Source organism: Scyliorhinus torazame, chromosome 2 (assembly GCF_047496885.1).
Source record: "Scyliorhinus torazame isolate Kashiwa2021f chromosome 2, sScyTor2.1, whole genome shotgun sequence".
In the NCBI taxonomy this organism is placed as follows: domain Eukaryota; kingdom Metazoa; phylum Chordata; class Chondrichthyes; order Carcharhiniformes; family Scyliorhinidae; genus Scyliorhinus; species Scyliorhinus torazame.
The window spans coordinates 331,100,422-331,127,064 of record NC_092708.1 but is presented as its reverse complement, the minus strand read 5'-3'; the positions used below and the strand labels follow the sequence as shown (position 1 = coordinate 331,127,064).

At 43.8% G+C, this 26,643-nt stretch overlaps 1 protein-coding gene across 2 annotated transcripts in view; it reads right to left on the bottom strand.

Moving 5' to 3' along the window:
• The window catches only part of LOC140401865 (uncharacterized), a 180,980-nt gene that overhangs the window by 4,234 nt on the left and 150,103 nt on the right, over positions 1 to 26,643 (bottom strand). For both annotated transcript variants that reach the window (XM_072489824.1, XM_072489825.1), the window contains exon 7: positions 94 to 22,684. In XM_072489824.1, coding sequence (XP_072345925.1) covers positions 94 to 22,684 — 22,591 coding nt within the window. The remainder of the gene's footprint in view (positions 1 to 93; positions 22,685 to 26,643) is intronic.

The window sequence follows — 26,643 nt, the reverse complement described above, 5'->3', positions numbered from 1 at the left end:
TGTCAAAATAATCCACACTTCATGTGTGGTTAAACAATTTACCGACAATATAACAGACTTAAACATCAAATGGCATTACAGCAACATCAGTACCTGCTTCTTTAGTCGCAGCCTTGGCAACCGTAGGACCTTCAGACAATGAGACGTCTTTCCCTGTTGCTTCAATACCAAAGTCGACATCCGGAAAGTTAAATTTAGAAAATAATAGTACTTTTGTCTCAGGTATTTTCAAACTCGGGCCTGCATCTTCCGTTAAAGGCATTTTAATCTTTCCACCATCACCTTTAATGTTCGGGTCTGCTAAATCAACATCTACATCTGAAATTGGGACGTGAATGTCAGATGATTGATCTTTAAGGTCCACTGACAGTCCAGGAGCTGTTAAATGTTCATGTTTATACCGAGATGAATCAACATCAATTCGCCCTTTCACTTTTGGAATAGAAGTGTCAATGAAAGACTTTCTAATCTCAGGTATTTGTAGACTGGCATCAGGGTCTTCAAGGTCAACAGGTGGAAGACTAAAATCACCTTCCACTTTGCCTGATTTAACATGTTTACCAGGCACTTTTACACGTACATCAGATTTTGGAAGTGAGATGTCAACTGTAGGCACGCTGACATCAACGGTCATTTTGGGAGCTTTGATGTCAGGAGCCAAAAATCCAAATTTCAATGCTTTAAATTTTGGCAATTTCATTTTTCCTGCTCCTGGTTCAATATCTACATCAGGCTTCTCCACATCAACTTCACATTCTGGGGCTCTGACGTCAATGTTAGGGCCTTGAATATCTACCGCAGGTTTTCCAAATGAAATATCCACATCAGATTTCTTCACATTCACATCTACCACTGGACCTTGGAATTTTGGAAGTGAAACACCAAATGATGGCAATTTCATAGATGGCATTTTGAACCTCCCACCATCACCTTTTACCTTCAGGTCTGCTGTTGGAACATCTACATCTGCAGTTGGTACATGGATCTCAGTGGCTGGAGCTTTAATGTCCACTGACAGTCCAGGTGTTGAAATATCAAGTTCAGGTTTAGTTATGGATGTATCAACATCAAATTTCCCTTTAATTCTTGGAATACCAATATCTATTGATGTTTTTGCTACCTCCGGCATTTTCAGACTGACATCCGGTCCTTTGAGTTCAAGGTCTCCAACATTGACATCACCTTCCATCTTGCCTAGTTTACCATCAATGCCAGACACTTGCATGTCCACATCAGATTTGGGGAGGGAGATGTCAATTTTGGGGAGGTTGATATCAATGTTGGGCGCTTTGATGTCAGGAGGTGAAATTCCAAATTTCGGTCCTTTAAACTTGGGCAATTTTAATTTCCCTCCTTTTCCCTCAAGATCCACGTCAGGCATCTCCACATCAACTTCACATTCTGGGGCTCTGGCTTCAATGTTCAGACCTGGAATATCTACCTCAGCTTTTCGAAGTGAAATATCCACATCTAGCTTCTTCACGCTAACATCCGCCTCTGAACGATTGAATTTTGGAAGTGAAACGCCAAACGATGGCATTTTCATGGGTGGCAGTTTGAACCTCCCACCATCACCTTTCACCTTCTGGCCTGCTGCTGGAACATCGACATCTACAGTTGGTACATGGATCTCAGTGGTTGGAGCGTTAATGTCCACTGACAGTCCAGGTGTTGAAATGTCAAGATCAGGTTTAGTTATGGATGTATCAACATCAAATTTCCCTTTCACTTTTGACATCCCAACATCGATTGACAGTTCCTCCACTTCAGGCATTTTTACACTGACATCCGGCCCTTTGAGTTCAATGTCTCCAACACTGATATCTCCTTCCATCTTCCCTGGTTTTACATGAACACCAGGCACGTTCACACCTACATCAGACTTTGGTAGTGAGATGTCAACTTTCGGTAGTTTGATATCAATGTTGGGACCTTTGTCACCAGGTGCTGAAAATCCAAATTTTGGTCCTTTGAATTTAGGCATTTTTATTTTCCCTCCTTTTCCCGTGAGATCTACATCAGGTGCATCTACATCAACTTCATATTCTGGGCCTCTGATGTCAATCTTCGGACCTTGAATATCTACCTCAGGTTTTCCTAGTGAAAGATCCACATCTGGCTTCTTCACACTCACATCCACATCTGGACCTTGGAATTTTGGAAGTGAAACACCGAACGCTGGCATTTTCATAGATGGTATTTTGAACCTCCCACCATCACCTTTCACCTTCAGCTCTGCTGATGGAAAATCTACATCTACAGTTGGTACATGGATGTCAGTGGCTGGAGCTTTAATGTCCACTGACAGTCCAGGTGTTGAAATATCAAGTTCAGGTTTAGTTATGGATGTATCAACATCAAATTTCCCTTTCATTCTTGGAATACCAATATCTATTGATGTTTTTGCCACCTCTGGCATTTTGAGGCTGACATCCGGTCCTTTGAGTTCAAGGTCTCCAACATTGACATCACCTTCCATCTTGCCTAGTTTACCATCAATTCCGGACACTTGCATGTCCACATCGGATTTGGGGAGGGAGATGTCAACTTTGGGGAGATTGATATCAATGTTGTGCGCTTTGATGTCAGGAGCTGAATTTCCAAATTTCGGTCCTTTAAACTTGGGCAATTTTAATTTCCCTCCTTTTCCCTCAAGATCCACGTCAGGCATCTCCACATCAACTTCACATTCTGGGGCTCTGCCTCCAATGTTCAGACCTGGAATATCTACCTCAGCGTTTCCAAGTGAAATATCCATATCTGGCTTCTTCACGCTAACATCCGCCTCTGAACGTTTGAATTTTGGAAGTGAAACGCCAAATGATGGCATTTTCATGGATGGCATTTTGAATCTCCCACTGTCACCTTTCACCTTCAGGCCTGCTGCTGCAACATCTACATCTGCAGTTGGTACATGGATCTCAGTGTTTGGAGCATTAATGTCCACTGACTGTCCAGGAGCAGAAAGATCAAGTTCAGGTTTAGTTATGGATGTATCAACATCAAATTTCCCTTTCACTTTCGGCATCCCAACATCGATTGACAGTTTCACCAATTCAGGCATTTTTACACTGACATCCGGCCCTTTGAGTTCAATGTCTCCAACACTGATATCTCCTTCCATCTTCCCTGGTTTTACATGAACTCCAGGCACGTTCACATCTACATCAGATTTTGGGAGCGAGATGTCAACTTTCGGCAGTTTGATATCAATGTTGGGACCTTTGACATCAGGTGCTGAAAATCCAAATTTTGGTCCTTTGAATTTAGGCATTTTTATTTTCCCTCCTTTTCCCGTGAGATCTACATCAACTTCACATTCTGGGGCTCTGATGTCAATCTTCGGACCTTGAATATCTACCTCAGGTTTTCCAATTGAAAGATCCACATCTGGCTTCTTCACACTCACATCCACATCTGGACCTTGGAATTTTGGAAGTGAAACACCGAACGCTGGCATTTTCATAGATGGCATTTTGAACCTCCCACCATCACCTTTCACCTTCAGCTCTGCTGATGGAACATCTACATCTACAGTTGGTACATGGATGTCAGTGGCTGGAGCTTTAATGTCCACTGACAGTCCAGGTGTTGAAATATCAAGTTCAGGTTTAGTTATGGATGTATCAACATCAAATTTCCCTTTAATTCGTGGAATACCAATATCTATTAATGTTTTTGCCACCTCCGGCATTTTGAGGCTAACATCCGGTCCTTTGAGTTCAAGGTCTCCAACATTGACATCACCTTCCATCTTGCCTAGTTTACCCTCAATGCCAGGCACTTGCATGTCCACATCAGATTTGGGGAGGGAGATGTCAACTTTGGGGAGGTTGATATCAATGTTGGGAGCCTTGATGTCAGGAGCTGAAATTCCAAACTTCGGTCCTTTAAACTTGGGCAATTTTAATTTCCCTCCTTTTCCCTCAAGATCCACATCAAGCATCTGCACATCAACTTCACATTCTGGGGCTCTGGCTCCAATGGTCAGACCTGGAATATCTACCTCAGCTTTTCCAAGTGAAATATCCAGATCTGGCTTCTTCACGCTAACATCCGCCTCTGAACGTTTGAATTTTGGAAGTGAAAGGCCAAATGATGGCATTTTCATGGAAGGCATTTTGAACCTCCCACCATCACCTTTCACCTTCAGGCCTGCTGCTGCAACATCTACATCTGCAGTTGGTACATGGATCTCAGTGGTTGGAGCGTTAATGTCCAATGACAGTCCAGGAGCAGAAATATCAACTTCAGGTTTAGTTATGGATGTATCAACATCAAATTTCCCTTTCACTTTCGGCATCCCAACATCGATGGACAGTTCCTCCACTTCAGGCATTTTTACACTGACATCCGGCCCTTTGAGTTCAATGTCTCCAACACTGATATCTCCTTCCATCTTCCCTGGTTTTACATGAACACCAGGCACGTTCACATCTACACCAGATTTTGGTAGTGAGATGTCAACTTTCGGCAGTTTGAAATCAATGTTGGGACCTTTGACATCAGGTGCTGAAAATCCAAATTTTGGTCCTTTGAATTTAGGCATTTTTATTTTCCCTCCTTTTCCCGTGAGATCTACATCAGGTGCATCTACATCAACTTCATATTCTGGGGCTCTGATGTCAATCTTCGGACCTTGAATATCTACCTCAGGTTTTCCAAATGAAAGATCCACATCTGGCTTCTTCACACTTACATCTACATCTGGACCTTGGAATTTTGGAAGTGAAACACCGAACGCTGGCATTTTCATAGATGGCATTTTGAACCTCCCACCATCACCTTTCACCTTCAGCTCTGCTGATGGAACTTCTACATCTACAGTTGGTACATGGATGTCAGTGGCTGGAGCTTTAATGTCCACTGACAGTCCAGGTGTTGAAATATCAAGTTCAGGTTTAGTTATGGATGTATCAACATCAAATTTCCCTTTAATTCGTGGAATACCAATATCTATTGATGTTTTTGCCACCTCCGGCATTTTCAGGCTGACATCCGGTCCTTTGAGTTCAAGGTCTCCAACATTGACATCACCTTCCATCTTGCCTAGTTTACCATCAATGCCAGGCACTTGCATGTCCACATCAGATTTGGGGAGGTAGATGTCAACTTTGGGGAGGTTGATATCAATATTGGGAGCCTTGATATCAGGAGCTGAAATTCCAAATTTCGGTCCTTTAAACTTGGGCAATTTTAATTTCCCTCCTTTTCCGTCAAGATCCACATCAGGCATCTCCACACCAACTTCACATTCTGGGGCTCTGGCTCCAATGTTCAGACCAGGAATATCTACCTCAGCTTTTCCAAGTGAAATATCCATATCTGGCTTCTTCACGCTAACATCCGCCTCTGAACGTTTGAATTTTGGAAGTGAAACGCCAAACGATGGCATTTTCACGGATGGCATTTTGAACCTCCCACCATCACCTTTCACCTTCAGGCCTGCTGCTGCAACATCTACATCTACAGTTGGTACATGGATCTCAGTGGTTGGAGCGTTAATGTCCACTGACAGTCCAGGAGCAGAAAGATCAACTTCAGGTTTAGTTATGGATGTATCAACAGCAAATTTCCCTTTCACTTTCGGCATCCCAACATCGATTGACAGTTCCTCCACTTCAGGCAATTTTACACTGACATCCGGCCCTTTGAGTTTAATGTCTCCAACACTGATATCTCCTTTCATCTTCCCTGGTTTTACATGAACACCAGGCACGTTCACATCTACATCAGATTTTGGTAGTGAGATGTCAACTTTCGGCAGTTTGAAATCAATGTTGGGACCTTTGACATCAGGTGCTGAAAATCCAAATTTTGGTCCTTTGAATTTAGGCATTTTTATTTTCCCTCCTTTTCCCGTGAGATCTACATCAGGTGCATCTACATCAACTTCATATTCTGGGCCTCTGATGTCAATCTTCGGACCTTGAATATCTACCTCAGGTTTTCCAATTGAAAGATCCACATCTGGCTTCTTCACACTCACATCCACATCTGGACCTTGGAATTTTGGAAGTGAAACACCGAACGCTGGCATTTTCATAGATGGCATTTTGAACCTCCCACCATCACCTTTCACCTTCAGCTCTGCTGATGGAACTTCTACATCTACAGTTGGTACATGGATGTCAGTGGCTGGAGCTTTAATGTCCACTGACAGTCCAGGTGTTGAAATATCAAGTTCAGGTTTAGTTATGGATGTATCAACATCAAATTTCCCTTTCATTCTTGGAATACTAATATCTATTGAAGTTTTTGCCACCTCCGGCATTTTGAGGCTGACATCCGGTCCTTTGAGTTCAAGGTCTCCAACATTGACATCACCTTCCATCTTGCCTAGTTTACCATCAATGCCAGGCACTTGCATGTCCACATCAGATTTGGGGAGGGAGATGTCAACTTTCGGGAGGTTGATATCAATGTTGGGCGCATTGATATCAGGAGCTGAAATTCCAAATTTCGGTCCTTTAAACTTGGGCAATTTTAATTTCCCTCCTTTTCCCTTAAGATCCACGTCAGGCATCTCCACATCAACTTCACATTCTGGGGCTCTGGCTTCAATGTTCAGACCTGGAATATCTACCTCAGCTTTTCCAAGTGAAATATCCATATCTGGCTTTTTCACGCTAACATCCGCCTCTGAACGTTTGAATTTTGGAAGTGAAACGCCAAACGATGGCATTTTCATGGATGGCATTTTGAACCTCCCGCCATCACCTTTCACCTTCAGGCCTGCTGCTGCAACATCTACATCTGCAGTTGGTACATGGATCTCAGTGGTTGGAGCGTTAATGTCCACTGACAGTCCAGGAGCAGAAAGATCAACTTCAGGTTTAGTTATGGATGTATCAACATCAAATTTCCCTTTCGCTTTCGGCATCCCAACATCGATGGACAGTTCCTCCACTTCAGGCATTTTTACACTGACATCCGGCCCTTTGAGTTCAATGTCTCCAACACTGATATCTCCTTCCATCTTCCCTGGTTTTACATGAACACCAGGCACGTTCACCTCTACATCAGATTTTGGTAGTGAGATGTCAACTTTCGGCAGTTTGAAATCAATGTTGGGACCTTTGACATCAGGTGCTGAAAATCCAAATTTTGGTCCTTTGAATTTAGGCATTTTTATTTTCCCTCCTTTTCCCGTGAGATCTACATCAGGTGCATCTACATCAACTTCATATTCTGGGGCTCTGATGTCAATCTTCGGACCTTGAATATCTACCTCAGGTTTTCCAAATGAAAGATCCACATCTGGCTTCTTCACACTTACATCTACATCTGGACCTTGGAATTTTGGAAGTGAAACACCGAACGCTGGCATTTTCATAGATGGCATTTTGAACCTCCCACCATCACCTTTCACCTTCAGCTCTGCTGATGTAACTTCTACATCTTCAGTTGGTACATGGATGTCAGTGGCTGGAGCTTTAATGTCCACTGACAGTCCAGGTGTTGAAATATCAAGTTCAGGTTTAGTTATGGATGTATCAACATCAAATGTCCCTTTAATTCGTGGAATACCAATATCTATTGATGTTTTTGCCACCTCCGGCATTTTCAGGCTGACATCCGGTCCTTTGAGTTCAAGGTCTCCAACATTGACATCACCTTCCATCTTGCCTAGTTTACCATCAATGCCAGGCACTTGCATGTCCACATCAGATTTGGGGAGGGAGATGTCAACTTTGGGGAGGTTGATATCAATGTTGGGAGCCTTGATATCAGGAGCTGAAATTCCAAATTTCGGTCCTTTAAACTTGGGCAATATTAATTTCCCTCCTTTTCCGTCAAGATCCACATCAGGCATCTCCACACCAACTTCACATTCTGGGGCTCTGGCTCCAATGTTCAGACCTGGAATATCTACCTCAGCTTTTCCAAGTGAAATATCCATATCTGGCTTCTTCACGCTAACATCCGCCTCTGAACGTTTGAATTTTGGAAGTGAAACGCCAAACGATGGCATTTTCATGGATGGCATTTTGAACCTCCCACCATCACCTTTCACCTTCAGGCCTGCTGCTGCAACATCTACATCTACAGTTGGTACATGGATCTCAGTGGTTGGAGCGTTAATGTCCACTGACAGTCCAGGAGCAGAAAGATCAACTTCAGGTTTAGTTATGGATGTATCAACAGCAAATTTCCCTTTCACTTTCGGCATCCCAACATCGATTGACAGTTCCTCCACTTCAGGCAATTTTACACTGACATCCGGCCCTTTGAGTTCAATGTCTCCAACACTGATATCTCCTTCCATCTTCCCTGGTTTTACATGAACACCAGGCACGTTCACATCTACATCAGATTTTGGTAGTGAGATGTCAACTTTCGGCAGTTTGAAATCAATGTTGGGACCTTTGACATCAGGTGCTGAAAATCCAAATTTTGGTCCTTTGAATTTAGGCATTTTTATTTTCCCTCCTTTTCCCGTGAGATCTACATTAGCTGCATCTACATCAACTTCATATTCTGGGCCTCTGATGTCAATCTTCGGACCTTGAATATCTACCTCAGGTTTTCCAATTGAAAGATCCACATCTGGCTTCTTCACACTCACAACCACATCTGGACCTTGGAATTTTGGAAGTGAAACACCAAACGCTGGCATTTTCATAGATGGCATTTTGAACCTCCCACCATCACCTTTCACCTTCAGCTCTGCTGATGGAACTTCTACATCTACAGTTGGTACATGGATGTCAGTGGCTGGAGCTTTAATGTCCACTGACAGTCCAGGTGTTGAAATATCAAGTTCAGGTTTAGTTATGGATGTATCAACATCAAATTTCCCTTTCATTCTTGGAATACCAATATCTATTGATGTTTTTGCCACCTCTGGCATTTTGAGGCTGACATCCGGTCCTTTGAGTTCAAGGTCTCCAACATTGACATCACCTTCCATCTTGCCTAGTTTACCATCAATGCCAGGCACTTGCATGTCCACATCAGATTTGGGGAGGGGGATGTCAACTTTCGGGAGGTTGATATCAATGTTGGGCGCATTGATATCAGGAGCTGAAATTCCAAATTTCGGTCCTTTAAACTTGGGCAATTTTAATTTCCCTCCTTTTCCCTTAAGATCCACGTCAGGCATCTCCACATCAACTTCACATTCTGGGGCTCTGGCTTCAATGTTCAGACCTGGAATATCTACCTCTGCTTTTCCAAGTGAAATATCCAGATCTGGCTTCTTCACGCTAACATCCGCCTCTGAACGTTTGAATTTTGGAAGTGAAACGCCAAACGATGGCATTTTCATGGATGGCATTTTGAACCTCCCGCCATCACCTTTCACCTTCAGGCCTGCTGCTGCAACATCTACATCTGCAGTTGGTACATGGATCTCAGTGGTTGGAGCGTTAATGTCCACTGACAGTCCAGGAGCAGAAAGATCAACTTCAGGTTTAGTTATGGATGTATCAACATCAAATTTCCCTTTCGCTTTCGGCATCCCAACATCGATGGACAGTTCCTCCACTTCAGGCATTTTTACACTGACATCTGGCCCTTTGAGTTCAATGTCTCCAACACTGATATCTCCTTCCATCTTCCCTGGTTTTACATGAACACCAGGCACGTTCACATCTACATCAGATTTTGGTAGTGAGATGTCAACTTTCGGCAGTTTGAAATCAATGTTGGAACCTTTGACATCAGGTGCTGAAAATCCAAATTTTGGTCCTTTGAATTTAGGCATTTTTATTTTCCCTCCTTTTCCCGTGAGATCTACATCAGGTGCATCTACATCAACTTCATATTCTGGGGCTCTGATGTCAATCTTCGGACCTTGAATATCTACCTCAGGTTTTCCAAATGAAAGATCCACATCTGGCTTCTTCACACTCACATCTACATCTGGACCTTGGAATTTTGGAAGTGAAACACCGAACGCTGGCATTTTCATAGATGGCATTTTGAACCTCCCACCGTCACCTTTCACCTTCAGCTCTGCTGATGGAACTTCTACATCTACAGTTGGTACATGGATGTCAGTGGCTGGAGCTTTAATGTCCACTGACAGTCCAGGTGTTGAAATATCAAGTTCAGGTTTAGTTATGGATGTATCAACATCAAATTTCCCTTTAATTCGTGGAATACCAATATCTATTGATGTTTTTGCCACCTCCGGCATTTTCAGGCTGACATCCGGTCCTTTGAGTTCAAGGTCTCCAACATTGACATCACCTTCCATCTTGCCTAGTTTACCATCAATTCCAGGCACTTGCATGTCCACATCAGATTTGTGGAGTGAGATGTCAACTTTGGGGAGGTTGATATCAATGTTGGGAGCCTTGATATCAGGAGCTGAAATTCCAAATTTCGGTCCTTTAAACTTGGGCAATATTAATTTCCCTCCTTTTCCGTCAAGATCCACATCAGGCATCTCCACACCAACTTCACATTCTGGGGCTCTGGCTCCAATGTTCAGACCTGGAATATCTACCTCAGCTTTTCCAAGTGAAATATCCATATCTGGCTTCTTCACGCTAACATCCGCCTCTGAACGTTTGAATTTTGGAAGTGAAACGCCAAACGATGGCATTTTCATGGATGGCATTTTGAACCTCCCACCATCACCTTTCACCTTCAGGCCTGCTGCTGCAACATCTACATCTACAGTTGGTACATGGATCTCAGTGGTTGGAGCGTTAATGTCCACTGACAGTCCAGGAGCAGAAATATCAACTTCAGGTTTAGTTATGGATGTATCAACAGCAAATTTCCCTTTCACTTTCGGCATCCCAACGTCGATTGACAGTTCCTCCACTTCAGGCAATTTTACACTGACATCCGGCCCTTTGAGTTCAATGTCTCCAACACTGATATCTCCTTCCATCTTCCCTGGTTTTACATGAACACCAGGCACGTTCACATCTACATCAGATTTTGGTAGTGAGATGTCAACTTTCGGCAGTTTGATATCAATGTTGGGACCTTTGACATCAGGTGCTGAAAATCCAAATTTTGGTCCTTTGAATTTAGGCATTTTTATTTTCCCTCCTTTTCCCGTGAGATCTACATCAGGTGCATCTACATCAACTGCATATTCTGGGCCTCTGATGTCAATCTTCGGACCTTGAATATCTACCTCAGGTTTTCCAATTGAAAGATCCACATCTGGCTTCTTCACACTCACATCCACATCTGGACCTTGGAATTTTGGAAGTGAAACACCGAACGCTGGCATTTTCATAGATGGCATTTTGAACCTCCCACCATCACCTTTCACCTTCAGCTCTGCTGCTGGAACATCTACATCTAGAGTTGGTACATGGATGTCAGTGGCTGGAGCTTTAATGTCCACTGACAGTCCAGGTGTTGAAATATCAAGTTCAGGTTTAGTTATGGATGTATCAACATCAAATTTCCCTTTCATTCTTGGAATACCAATATCGATTGATGTTTTCCCCACCTCCGGCATTTTCAGACTGACATCCGGCCCTTTGAGTTCAATGTCTCCAACACTGATATCGCCTTCCACCTTCCCTGGTTTTACATGAACACCAGGCACGTCCATATCTACATCAGATTTTGGTAGTGAGATGTCAACTTTCGGCAGTTTGATATCAATGTTGGGACCTTTGACATCAGGTGCTGAAAATCCAAATTTTGGTCCTTTGAATTTAGGCATTTTTATTTTCCCTCCTTTTCCCGTGAGATCTACATTAGCTGCATCTACATCAACTTCATATTCTGGGCCTCTGATGTCAATCTTCGGACCTTGAATATCTACCTCAGGTTTTCCAATTGAAAGATCCACATCTGGCTTCTTCACACTCACATCCACATCTGGACCTTGGAATTTTGGAAGTGAAACACCGAACGCTGGCATTTTCATAGATGGCATTTTGAACCTCCCACCATCACCTTTCACCTTCAGCTCTGCTGATGGAACTTCTACATCTACAGTTGGTACATGGATGTCAGTGGCTGGAGCTTTAATGTCCACTGACAGTCCAGGTGTTGAAATATCAAGTTCAGGTTTAGTTATGGATGTATCAACATCAAATTTCCCTTTCATTCTTGGAATGCGAATATCTATTGAAGTTTTTGCCACCTCCGGCATTTTGAGGCTGACATCCGGTCCTTTGAGTTCAAGGTCTCCAACATTGACATCACCTTCCATCTTGCCTAGTTTACCATCAATGCCAGGCACTTGCATGTCCACATCAGATTTGGGGAGGGAGATGTCAACTTTCGGGAGGTTGATATCAATGTTGGGCGCATTGATATCAGGAGCTGAAATTCCAAATTTCGGTCCTTTAAACTTGGGCAATTTTAATTTCCCTCCTTTTCCCTTAAGATCCACGTCAGGCATCTCCACATCAACTTCACATTCTGGGGCTCTGGCTTCAATGTTCAGACCTGGAATATCTACCTCAGCTTTTCCAAGTGAAATATCCAGATCTGGCTTCTTCACGCTAACATCCGCCTCTGAACGTTTGAATTTTGGAAGTGAAACGCCAAACGATGGCATTTTCATGGATGGCATTTTGAATCTCCCACTGTCACCTTTCACCTTCAGCTCTGCTGATGGAACATCTACATCTGCAGTTGGTACATGGATGTCAGTGGCTGGAGCTTTAATGTCCACTGACAGTCCAGGTGTTGAAATATCAAGTTCAGGTTTAGTTATGGATGTATCAACATCAAATTTCCCTTTCATTCTTGGAATACCAATATCGATTGATGTTTTCCCCACCTCCGGCATTTTCAGACTGACATCCGGCCCTTTGAGTACAATGTCTCCAACACTGATATCTCCTTCCATCTTCCCTGGTTTTACATGAACACCAGGCACGTTCACATCTACATCAGATTTTGGTAGTGAGATGTCAACTTTCGGCAGTTTGATATCAATGTTGGGACCTTTGATATCAGGTGCTGAAAATCCAAATTTTGGACCTTTGAATTTAGGCATTTTTATTTCCCCTCCTTTTCCCGTGAGATCTACATCAGGTGCATCTACATCAACTTCATATTCTGGGGCTCTGATGTCAATCTTCGGACCTTGAATATCTACCTCAGGTTTTCCGAGTGAAAGATCCACATCTGGCTTCTTCACACTCACATCCACATCTGGACCTTGGAATTTTGGAAGTGAAACACCGAACGCTGGCATTTTCATAGATGGCATTTTGAACCTCCCACCATCACCTTTCACCTTCAGCTCTGCTGATGGAACTTCTACATCTACAGTTGGTACATGGATGTCAGTGGCTGGAGCTTTAATGTCCACTGACAGTCCAGGTGTTGAAATATCAAGTTCAGGTTTAGTTATGGATGTATCAACATCAAATTTCCCTTTCATTCTTGGAATACTAATATCTATTGAAGTTTTTGCCACCTCCGGCATTTTGAGGCTGACATCCGGTCCTTTGAGTTCAAGGTCTCCAACATTGACATCACCTTCCATCTTGCCTAGTTTACCATCAATGCCAGGCACTTGCATGTCCACATCAGATTTGGGGAGGGAGATGTCAACTTTCGGGAGGTTGATATCAATGTTGGGCGCATTGATATCAGGAGCTGAAATTCCAAATTTCGGTCCTTTAAACTTGGGCAATTTTAATTTCCCTCCTTTTCCCTTAAGATCCACGTCAGGCATCTCCACATCAACTTCACATTCTGGGGCTCTGGCTTCAATGTTCAGACCTGGAATATCTACCTCAGCTTTTCCAAGTGAAATATCCAGATCTGGCTTCTTCACGCTAACATCCGCCTCTGAACGTTTGAATTTTGGAAGTGAAACGCCAAACGATGGCATTTTCATGGATGGCATTTTGAATCTCCCACTGTCACCTTTCACCTTCAGGCCTGCTGCTGCAACATCTACATCTACAGTTGGTACATGGATCTCAGTGGTTGGAGCGTTAATGTCCACTGACAGTCCAGGAGCAGGAAGATCAACTTCTGGTTTAGTTATGGATGTATCAACATCAAATTTCCCTTTCACTTTCGGCATCCCAACATCGATTGACAGTTCCTCCACTTCAGGCATTTTTACACTGACATCCGGCCCTTTGAGTTCAATGTCTCCAACACTGATATCTCCTTCCATCTTCCCTGGTTTTACATGAACACCAGGCACGTTCACCTCTACATCAGATTTTGGTAGCGAGATGTCAACTTTCGGCAGTTTGATATCAATGTCGGGACCTTTGACATCAGGTGCTGAAAATCCAAATTTTGGACCTTTGAATTTAGGCATTTTTATTTCCCCTCCTTTTCCCGTGAGATCTACATCAGGTGCATCTACATCAACTTCATATTCTGGGGCTCTGACGTCAATCTTCGGACCTTGAATATCTACCTCAGGTTTTCCGAGTGAAAGATCCACAGCTGGCTTCTTCACACTCACATCCACATCTGGACCTTGGAATTTTGGAAGTGAAACACCGAACGCTGGCATTTTCATAGATGGCATTTTGAACCTCCCACCATCACCTTTCACCTTCAGCTCTGCTGATGGAACATCTACATCTGCAGTTGGTACATGGATGTCAGTGGCTGGAGCTTTAATGTCCACTGACAGTCCAGGTGTTGAAATATCAAGTTCAGGTTTAGTTATGGATGTATCAACATCAAATTTCCCTTTCATTCTTGGAATACCAATATCGATTGATGTTTTCCCCACCTCCGGCATTTTCAGACTGACATCCGGCCCTTTGAGTTCAATGTCTCCAACACTGATATCGCCTTCCATCTTCCCTGGTTTTACATGAACACCAGGCACGTTCACATCTACATCAGATTTTGGTAGTGAGATGTCAACTTTCGGCAGTTTGATATCAATGTTGGGACCTTTGATATCAGGTGCTGAAAATCCAAATTTTGGTCCTTTGAATTTAGGCATTTTTATTTTCCCTCCTGTTCCCGTGAGATCTACATCAGCTGCATCTACATCAACTTCATATTCTGGGCCTCTGATGTCAATCTTCGGACCTTGAATATCTACCTCAGGTTTTCCAATTGAAAGATCCACATCTGGCTTCTTCACACTCACATCCACATCTGGACCTTGGAATTTTGGAAGTGAAACACCGAACGCTGGCATTTTCATAGACGGCATTTTGTACCTCCCACCATCACCTTTCACCTTCAGCTCTGCTGATGGAACTTCTACATCTACAGTTGGTACATGGATATCAGTGGCTGGAGCTTTAATGTCCACTGACAGTCCAGGTGTTGAAATATCAAGTTCAGGTTTAGTTATGGATGTATCAACATCAAATTTCCCTTTCATTCTTGGAATACCAATATCTATTGAAGTTTTTGCCACCTCCGGCATTTTGAGGCTGACATCCGGTCCTTTGAGTTCAAGGTCTCCAACATTGACATCACCTTCCATCTTGCCTAGTTTACCATCAATGCCAGGCACTTGCATGTCCACATCAGATTTGGGGAGGGAGATGTCAACTTTCGGGAGGTTGATATCAATGTTGGGCGCATTGATATCAGGAGCTGAAATTCCAAATTTCGGTCCTTTAAACTTGGGCAATTTTAATTTCCCTCCTTTTCCCTTAAGATCCACGTCAGGCATCTCCACATCAACTTCACATTCTGGGGCTCTGGCTTCAATGTTCAGACCTGGAATATCTACCTCAGCTTTTCCACGTGAAATATCCAGATCTGGCTTCTTCACGCTAACATCCGCCTCTGAACGTTTGAATTTTGGAAGTGAAACGCCAAACGATGGCATTTTCATGGATGGCATTTTGAATCTCCCACTGTCACCTTTCACCTTCAGGCCTGCTGCTGCAACATCTACATCTACAGTTGGTACATGGATCTCAGTGGTTGGAGCGTTAATGTCCACTGACAGTCCAGGAGCAGGAAGATCAACTTCAGGTTTAATTATGGATGTATCAACATCAAATTTCCCTTTCGCTTTCGGCATCCCAACATCGATTGACAGTTCCTCCACTTCAGGCATTTTTACACTGACATCCGGCCCTTTGAGTTCAATGTCTCCAACACTGATATCTCCTTCCACCTTCCCTGGTTTTACAGGAACACCAGGCACATTCACACCTACACCAGATTTTGGTAGCGAGATGTCAACTTTCGGCAGTTTGATATCAATGTTGGGACCTTTGACATCAGGTGCTGAAAATCCAAATTTTGGACCTTTGAATTGAGGCATTTTTATTTTCCCTCCTTTTCCCTCGAGATCTACATTAGGTGCATCTACATCAACTTCATATTCTGGGGCTCTGACGTCAATCTTCGGACCTTGAATATCTACCTCAGGTTTTCCTAGTGAAAGATCCACAGCTGGCTTCTTCACACTCACATCCACATCTGGACCTTGGAATTTTGGAAGTGAAACACCGAACGCTGGCATTTTCATAGATGGCATTTTGAAACTCCCACCATCACCTTTCACCTTCAGCTCTGCTGATGGAACATCTACATCTACAGTTGGTACATGGATGTCAGTGGCTGGAGCTTTAATGTCCACTGACAGTCCAGGTGTTGAAATATCAAGTTCAGGTTTAGTTATGGATGTATCAACATCAAATTTCCCTTTCATTCTTGGAATACCAATATTGATTGATGTTTTCCCCACCTCCGGCATTTTCAGACTGACATCCGGCCCTTTGAGTACAATGTCTCCAACACTGATATCTCCTTCTATCTTCCCTGGTTTTACATGAACACCCGGCACGTTCACATCTACATCAGATTTTGGTAGTGAGATGTCAACTTTCGGCAGTTTGATATCAATGTTGGGACCTTTGACATCAGGTGCTGAAAATCCAAATTTTGGTCCTTTGAATTTAGGCATTTTTATTTTCCCTCCTTTTCCCGTGAGATCTACATTAGCTGCATCTACATCAACTTCATATTCTGGGCCTCTGATGTCAATCTTCGGACCTTGAATATCTACCTCAGGTTTTCCAATTGAAAGATCCACATCTGGCTTCTTCACACTCACATCCACATCTGGACCTTGGAATTTTGGAAGTGAAACACCGAACGCTGGCATTTTCATAGACGGCATTTTGAACCTCCCACCATCACCTTTCACCTTCAGCTCTGCTGATGGAACTTCTACATCTACAGTTGGTACATGGATATCAGTGGCTGGAGCTTTAATGTCCACTGACAGTCCAGGTGTTGAAATATCAAGTTCAGGTTTTATTATGGATGTATCAACATCAAATTTCCCTTTCATTCTTGGAATACTAATATCTATTGATGTTTTTGCCACCTCCGGCATTTTGAGGCTGACATCCGGTCCTATAAGTTCAAGGTCTCCAACATTGACATCACCTTCCATCTTGCCTAGTTTACCATCAATGCCAGGCACTTGCATGTCCACATCAGATTTGGGGAGGGAGATGTCAACTTTGGGGAGGTTGATATCAATGTTCGGCGCCTTGATATCAGGAGCTGAAATTCCAAATTTCGGTCCTTTAAACTTGGGCAATTTTAATTTCCCTCCTTTTCCCTTAAGATCCACGTCAGGCATCTCCACATCAACTTCACATTCTGGGGCTCTGGCTTCAATGTTCAGACCTGGAATATCTACCTCAGCTTTTCCAAGTGAAATATCCAGATCTGGCTTCTTCATGCTAACATCCGCCTCTGAACGTTTGAATTTTGGAAGTGAAACGCCAAACGATGGCATTTTCATGGATGGCATTTTGAACCTCCCACCATCACCTTTCACCTTCAGGCCTGCTGCTGCAACATCTACATCTACAGTTGGTACATGGATCTCAGTGGTTGGAGCGTTAATGTCTACTGACAGTCCAGGAGCAGAAAGATCAACTTCAAGTTTAGTTATGGATGTATCAACAGCAAATTTCCCTTTCGCTTTCGGCATCCCAACATCGATTGACAGTTCCTCCACTTCAGGCAATTTTACACTGACACCCGGCCCTTTGAGTTCAATGTCTCCAACACTGATATCTCCTTCCATCTTCCCTGGTTTTACATGAACACGAGGCACGTTCACATCTACACCAGATTTTGGTAGCGAGATGTCACCTTTCGGCAGTTTGATATCAATGTTGGGACCTTTGACATCAGGTGCTGAAAATCCAAATTTTGGACCTTTGAATTTAGGCATTTTTATTTTCCCTCCTTTTCCCTCGAGATCTACATCAGGTGCATCTACATCAACTTCATATTCTGGGGCTCTGACGTCAATCTTCGGACCTTGAATATCTACCTCAGGTTTTCCTAGTGAAAGATCCACAGCTGGCTTCTTCACACTCACATCCACATCTGGACCTTGGAATTTTGGAAGTGAAACACCGAACGCTGGCATTTTCATAGATGGCATTTTGAAACTCCCACCATCACCTTTCACCTTCAGCTCTGCTGATGGAACATCTACATCTACAGTTGGTACATGGATGTCAGTGGCTGGAGCTTTAATGTCCACTGACAGTCCAGGTGTTGAAATATCAAGTTCAGGTTTAGTTATGGATGTATCAACATCAAATTTCCCTTTCATTCTTGGAATACCAATATCGATTGATGTTTTCCCCACCTCCGGCATTTTCAGACTGACATCCGGCCCTTTGAGTACAATGTCTCCAACACTGATATCTCCTTCTATCTTCCCTGGTGTTACATGAACACCAGGCACGTTCACACCTACATCAGAGTTTGGTAGTGTGATGTCAATTTGTGGGCGGTTGACATCAATTTTGGGCACTTTGATGTCAGAAGTTGAAATTCCAAATTTTGGTGCTTTAAACTTGGGCAATTTTAATTTCCCTCCTATTCCCTCAAGATCTACATCAGGTGCATCTACATCAACTTTGCATTCTGGCACTCTGCCAACTATCTTCGGACCTTGAATATCTACCTCAGGTTTTCCTAGTGAAAGATCCACATCTGGCTTCTTCACACTCACACTCACATCTGGACCTTGGAATTTTGGAAGTGAAACACCGAACGCTGGCATTTTCATAGATGGCATTTTGAACCTCCCACCGTCAACTTTCACTTTCAAGTCTTCTGCTGGTACATCTACAGTTGGTACATGGATGTCAGTGGCTGGAGCTTTAATTTCCACTGACAGTCCGGGTGTTGAAATATCAAGTTCAGGTTTAGTTATGGATGTATCAACATCAAATTTCACCTTAGTTCTTGGAATACCAATATCTGTTGATGTTTTCCCCACCTCCGGCATTTTCAGACTGACATCTGGTCCTTTGAGATCAAGGTCTCCAACACGGATATCACCTTCCATCTTGCCTAGTTTCACATCGACACGAGGCACTTTCATACCCACTTCAGATTTAGGTAGAGTAATGTCAACCTTTGGGAGGTTGACGTCAATTTTGGGCACCTTGATGTCAGGCGCCGATATTCCAAATTTTGCTCCTTTGAATTTAGGCATTTTTATTTTCCCTCCTTTTCCCGTGAGATCTACATCAGGTGCATCTACATCAACTTCATATTCTGGGGCTCTGACGTCAATCTTCGGACCTTTAATATCTACCTCAGGTTTTCCTAGTGAAAGATCCACATCTGGCTTCTTCACACTCAGATCCACATCCGGACCTTGGAATTTTGGAAGTGAAACACCGAACGATGGCATTTTCATAGATGGCATTTTAAATCTTCCACCATCACCTTTCACCTTCAGGCCTGCTGCTGGAACATCTACATCTACAGTTGGTACATCGATATCAATGGTTGAATCTTTAATGTCCACGGACAGTCCAGGTGTTGAAATATCAACTTCAGGTTTCATTATGGATGTATCAACATCAAATTTCCCTTTCACTTTCGGCATCCCAACATCGATTGACAGTTTCTCCACTTCAGGCATTTTTGCACTGACATCCGGCCCTTTGAGTTCAATGTCTCCAACACTGATATCTCCTTCCACCTTCCCTGGTTTTACATGAACACCAGGCACTTTCACATCTACATCAGATTTTGGTAGTGAGATGTCAACTTTCGGCAGTTTGATATCAATGTTGGGCGCATTGATATCAGGTGCTGAAAATCCAAATTTTGGTCCTTTGAATGTAGGCATTTTTATTTTCCCTCCTTTTCCCGTGAGATCTACATCAGCTGCATCTACATCAACTTCATATTCTGGGGCTCTGACCTCAATCTTCGGACCTTGAATATCTACATCAGGTTTTTCAAGTGAAAGATCCACATCTGGCTTCTTCACACTCACAGCCACATCTGGACTTTGGAATTTTGGCAGCGAAACACCAAACAATGGCATTTTCATAGATGGCATTTTGAACCCCCCACCATCACCTTTCACCTTCAGGCCTGCTGATGCAACATCTACATCTACAGTTGGTACCTGGATGTCAGTGGCTGGAGCTTTAATGTCCACTGACAGTTCAGGTGTTGAAATATCAAGTTCAGGTTTAGTTATGGATGGATCAACATCAAATTTCCCTTTCATTTTTGGAATATCAATATCAATTGACGGCTTTTTCACTTCACGCATTTTCAGACTAACATCCGGTCCTTTGAGTTCAAGATCACCAATACTGATATCACCCTCCATCTTGCCTGATTTCACATCAACACCAAGCACTTTCACATGAGCATCAGATTTGGGTTGTGAGATGTCAACTTTTGGGAGGTTGACATCAATTTTGGATGCTTTGGTGTCAGGAGCTGAAATTCCAAATTTTGGTCCTTTGAATTTAGGCATTTTTATTTTATTTCCTTTTCCATCGAGATCTACATTAGGTGTCTCCACATCAACTTCACATTCTGGGTCTCTGACATCAATTTTCAGGCCTTCAATATCTACCTCAGGTTTTCCAAGTGTAAAATTCACATCTGGCTTCTGCACACTCACATCTGGACCTTTGAATTTTGGATGTGAAACACCAAACGATGGCATTTTCATGGATGGCACTTTGAACCTACCACCATCTCCTTTCACCTTCAGGTCTGCTGCTGGAACATCTACATCTTCTGCTGGTATGTGAATGTTAGTCGTTGCAGCTTCAATGTCCACTGACAGTCCAGTAGTTGGAACGTCAGCAGAAAGTTTCGACATGGATGATTCACCATTCAATGTCCCTTTAACTTGAGGAATACTCATATCGGGTGATGTTTTCTTAATTTTGGACTTTTTTACACTGACATGCGTCTCTTTGAGTTCATTGGATCCAACACTGAGATCACCTTTAATCTTGCCTTGCTTCACATCTACAGCTGGCACTTTCACATCCACATCAGCATTTGTGAGTGAGACCTCAACCTCAGGGTGTTTGACCTCAAGGTTCATTTTGGGTGCTTTTACTTCAGGTGTTGAAAAGCCAAATTGAGGTCCTTTTATTTTGTACTTTTCACCATTCCCTCCTTCATTCACATGCATGCTAGGAACCTCCTCCGCTCCCTCAAGTTCGGGTGCAAATGTCTCCCATTCTTGGTCCCTCCCATCAGTTTGATATTTGGTGCCGGGAATGTTGTGTTTCTTCTTCATGCTGATGCCCATACTGGAGCTGAAGTCTTCCAACTCAGCCATCCCAGACATGAGATCACCCTTCATCTTACCTGGCATCACTTTTCCTGCTGGTTCTTTCAGATCTGTGTCAGTGCTTGAAACTGTGGCATCAACTTTCATTAAGCTGACATCAATTGCAAGTGTGGAAGACTTTGGCTGTGTTCCCAGAGTTTTAGCTGAGGCGTCTTTCTTTTTGGGCTTTTTTGTTTTTTCCTGCTTATCGGTCTTGGGTTTCTTAGTTCGTGTTTCAGATTTTGGAATTTGAATGCCGGCAATTTGCACTCCGATTCTTGCTTCTCGCCCCTCATGTAGTGGCGATGAAGCATCAGATTTTCCATCAGTCGTCCCAAGTTCTTTTTGAGAGGCATTCTGTTGTGTTGGCTGGTCAGATATTTCTCCAAGTTCCCCAGCCATTTGTGACTTGACCTTTGGCCTCTCACCTCCAGTTTTCAATTGAATTTCTGAAGCTGCAATCAGAATTGGTGATCTGGTGTCAGTGTTTCTTTCTGAATAACCAATTTCAATTTTTGGGCATTCCATACATGTATCTGATGTTTGCAAATGCATGTTTTCCTCGGGTAATTTTGTCTCCATTTCAATTGTGGGCAGACTTGGTTCTGAAAGGACAAATTTTGCTATTTTGAGTTTTGGCATTTTGAGTTTGGATTCAATGTTGACATTATCCGACTCTATTTGATTCTCTAACTTTGGATCAGGTTGCTTTATTGTTGTTATTGCCGCACCGTTTGCATTTTGCGCTGCACTTTCTGCATTTGCTTGGAGTGTGTCATATTTCAAAGAAGGTGCTTCCTTTTCCTCCTCCGAGGCTTCTGTTTTCCCCATTTTCGTCCCCCTCGCACCAATGTGTGGAAGTTTTATTTTTCTTCTCCGTTTTTTCACTTTTTGGGGGGGTTCTGCTGTTTTTAAATGGGATTCTATATCTGTGCTTGTGGCAGGTATGTCCTGTTGATCATGCTCTTCTGTTTCTGATAAGCTGTGAGATCTGTCCAGTTTGTACGTCCTTGTCTTCTTGAAAGCTGGGAATTTGGGGCAGGAAAAAGTTACATCAGGTACTTCGGCCACCTTTGTTTTTCCCTTCTGAGTCATTTCTTGCATTTGTCGTTCTGTTTGTGTGTTCATGTCTTCGGAAGCATCCCTTGCAATTTTCGTTTTCTTTCCATAAAGCTTTGCAAACAAATCTTCTTCCACTCCCTAAAAGAAAGTATGTATTGTTATTTCATCAGTTTCCATACAAAACAAATGCATAAGATTGATAGAGAAGCTTTCAATGCTGGACACTGTGTTTCTTTTTTGTTGAATGGAGTCCTTAATTTGTCAAGCTGACCTCCACAATGCTTTGGTACTTCTTACTTACTTGACCTGCTTTGCAAATGGACTAGATTTTGTACTCAATGTCTAAATGACAAGCTCTTTGTACGGATACATTTTCTCATGTAGATGTATGTCTGGAAATACCCATGTGAGCTATTTTTTAATGACCTGATTTACACTGTTACAACTCCGGCATATTCTAAAACTTGCGCAAATTCCAAAAGTCAACTTCCCATAAATTGCAATTTTATCTTATGCATAAGAAGTCTGCTATAAATATATTACCGGATGAAAACTGAAATCTTCTGCAAGTGGGTTTAGACCAGAATAATATACCTACATACAGTGGAAAAATCTCTCTCTCAAGTCACTTACTGCTACACTTAGAAATTGCCAACTGCCCAGCCTTTGGCTCTTCACTCATCATGACATTTGAGTGGATACCAATCTGCTCAATAACACCCTCATGGTCACCTCTAATACCTTTGCCTCCAGTAAAACCACTGCTCTCCCGCAATCTGGCAGGTATGGCCCTCATTGTCACTCCTCTGAGTAACAGGGATGGAGACTTGAATGATTATGGCGGACAACTGGTTTAACCATTCATTGTCAGATTTGTTTGGCTTGCATAAAGTCTTATCAAGTCCTGGCCTTGTCTTCAAAAAATGTTAACTCTTCGAGGATTTTCTTGGAATGTTCAAGTACACACCTGAAATTTCTTCCTTGCTACAAACCATCACCTCAAGAATAATAATCCTAATTAGTATCACAAGTAGGCTTACATTAACACTCCAATGAAGTTGCTGTGAAAATCCGCTAGTTGCCACACTCCGGTGCCTGTTCGGGATATTTCCTTAGGTTGGCCCTTGCCCTAGCCCTGACCTTGCGTCTTTCCCAGCTCCAGTTAGGTGATGTTGTTCGCAGTTTTTGCTCCTCAGCTTCAGTCCTTCTCCCATTCAAATATCTGCCACCATTGTTCACTCCTCAACAAACTTACTCTTGGCCTCTCTCTCTGTTTATGAACCCCTGCCCTATCTCCAACTTCCCTTTCCTCTCCAAATTCCATAATTTCATCTTTGAGTCCCTCCAATCCATTTTCTGCACCCACCATGGGTTTGAAACAACCCTTCAAATTCACGGCGTCTCTCCTCATACGTTTCATCAAAAATGCCACATCAAAAGGTCAGGGCCATGTCTTTGGGCTCTGTAGTAGCACTGCAGACGCTGCTCCAGAAACTCCAAAACAATTGAATTGGTCACTCACTTGACCATTTCCAACATGTCTTCCATGGTTTCCCCCGGCTGGGCAGTGTATTCTCATGTGCGTGCCGTGCAACTTTGGCACCACAAGGAGAAGTCTGATTCTGCTGCCTGATTTTGCACACGTTTCACAAAGTTGGCCTGCACATGCATACTAAACGGTGAACATGTGTTCAACAACAGGAAGAAACCCGGACTAATGCTATTTAAAGGTCCAGGCATCCAACTTGCAGGTAAGGCGCCTTTGACCTATTTCTGCTCTGGCAACGTCATGGAAGTACTGAAGCTTGTTCTTGAGGGCTTTGTGGTGAACCATACATCTATTCAGGCAGGCCAGAGGATTTGGTGGCCCCTCGCTACACAAGGTATGGAGGTTATTTTGCAGTATCTCTGAGTTTACAACATGATCAGCAAATGGAGCAGGGACCTGAAGTGAGGGGAAGCTCTGTGAAGAGCGAGGGCTCGTCACAAAGGCTATGTCTGCCATGGGTTTCTCAAGAACCCTTCCCTTACCTTCATCTAACCCATGACCAATACTTGAGGTGGTTCCGATTCAACAAAAAGGCGGTCATAGAACTTGTGGCACTTTCTTCAATACAACCTGCAACGTCACATCGAGGCAAGGACGACCCTGTCCAGGGCTGTAAAGCTTACAGTAGCATTGGTCTTCTATGCATCTAGACCATTCCAATGAGGGACTGGGTAGCATAGCCAACAGCTCCCAGTATGCCATCCATCAATGCGTCCGGGGTGATTGAGTGTGGCTGAGTGTGTGTGTGGGAGAGATTGAGTGTGTGTGTGGTAGTGACTGAGTGTAACTGAGCGTGTGTGTGTGAGAGTAAGAGTGAGTGACTGAGTGTCTGTGTGGGAGTGAGAGCAAGTGACTGAGTGTGTGTGCGTGCGTGTGTGTAAATGAGTGTGTGTGTGTGATAGTAAGAGTGAGTGACTGAGTGTCTATGTGGGAGTGAGAGAAAGTGACTGAGTGTGTGTGCGTGTGTGTGTGAATGAGTGTGTGTGTGGGTGTAAGAGTGAGTGACTGAGTGTGTGTGTGTAAATGGGCATGTGTGTGTGTAAATGAGTGTGTGTGGGAGTGAGAGAAAGTGACTGAGTGTGTGTGGGGGTGAGTAACAGTGTGCATGTGGTAGTGAGACCGAATGACTGAGTGTGTGTGGGAGTGACCTAGTGTGACTGAGTGTGTGTGTGTGGTAGTGACTGAGTGTGTGTGTGAGAGAGACTGAGTGTGTGTGTGGTAGTGACTGAGTGTGTGTGTGAGAGAGACTGAGTGTGTTTGTGGGAGTGACTGCGTGTGTGTGTGGGAGTTACCTAGTGTGACTGGGTGTGTGTGGGGGTGACTGAGTGTGTGTGGTTGTAACTGAGTGTGACTAATTGTATGTGTGGGGGGTGACTAAGTGTGTGTGTGTGGGGGTGACTGAGTCTGTATGTGGGGGTCTGACTGATTGTGTGTGTGGGGGTGACTGAGTGTTTGTGTGGGGGGGGGGTGACTGAGTGTGTGTGTGAGGGTCTGACTGATTGTATGTGTGTGTGGGGGTGACTGAGTGTGTATGTGGAGGGGGGTGACTGAGTGTGTGTGTGTGTGCGGGAGTGACTGAGTGTGTGTATGGGAGTGACACAAGGTCCGTTCCCATTCTCCAGTCCCCCACCACCAGCCATAACACGCTACCAGCCCAGCGCTGGAGGTAACATGTAAAATAGTCATCTGCATGCAAAATGTGGCCCCACAAGTAAAAAGATTGGACAAGTCTGATTTAGTCGGGAATGGTTGTGTGTTTGGAAGGTGCTGTCTGAGGACACTGTGTGTTCCTGCAGATGGCGCACACTGCTGTCACTGTGTTTCAGTGGTAGAGGGAAGTAATGTTTGAGGGTGGGGTGTGATGCACTATCAATTATGAAGAGATGAGAGTAGAGAGTAATTGACGCTTTATTACACAGAGATGTGTGGCCTCCTACAGCTGCTGCCGAAATGGCTGCAGTTCAGAGAGCACACACATTTATACTCCGCCTACTGGGCGGAGCCAGCAGGCAGGGATCTACCCCCGTACCTGTAGTACAGGGGCCTTACCGTAATACCCATCTATACAATATAATACAACAGTGGTGACTACCACATTCACCCCCTAGTCCAGCGGGGGTGGTGGAAAACTATTTACATACAGGGTGTCATTAAAATTTCAGAGAAGGTTACAAATTTAGACGGTCGGGCGCCTTAATCCGTCGTTGAGAGCGCCGCAGTGCTGGTGGCGACTCAGGCGTCGGCTCGGTCGTCGGTGACTCTGGGAGCGTGTCAACACCCTCTTCAAGCCCGGGTGGGACCAAGGGGTGGACGGATTGTCCTGGAGCGGGGGCTGTGGTGGGGTGAGCTGGGGCAAGGGAGGGTGGCACCGGGGCAGAGGAGGTGTGTGTGGGGACCCAGCTGGTGCCAGATCCCTGAGGGCGACTGTGTCTTGGTGGCCGTCGGGGTACGCTACGTAGGCATATTGCGGGTTCGCATGGAGTAGCTGTACCCTCTCAACCAACGGGTCTGCCTTGTGGAGCCGCACGTGCTTGCGGAGGAGAACGGG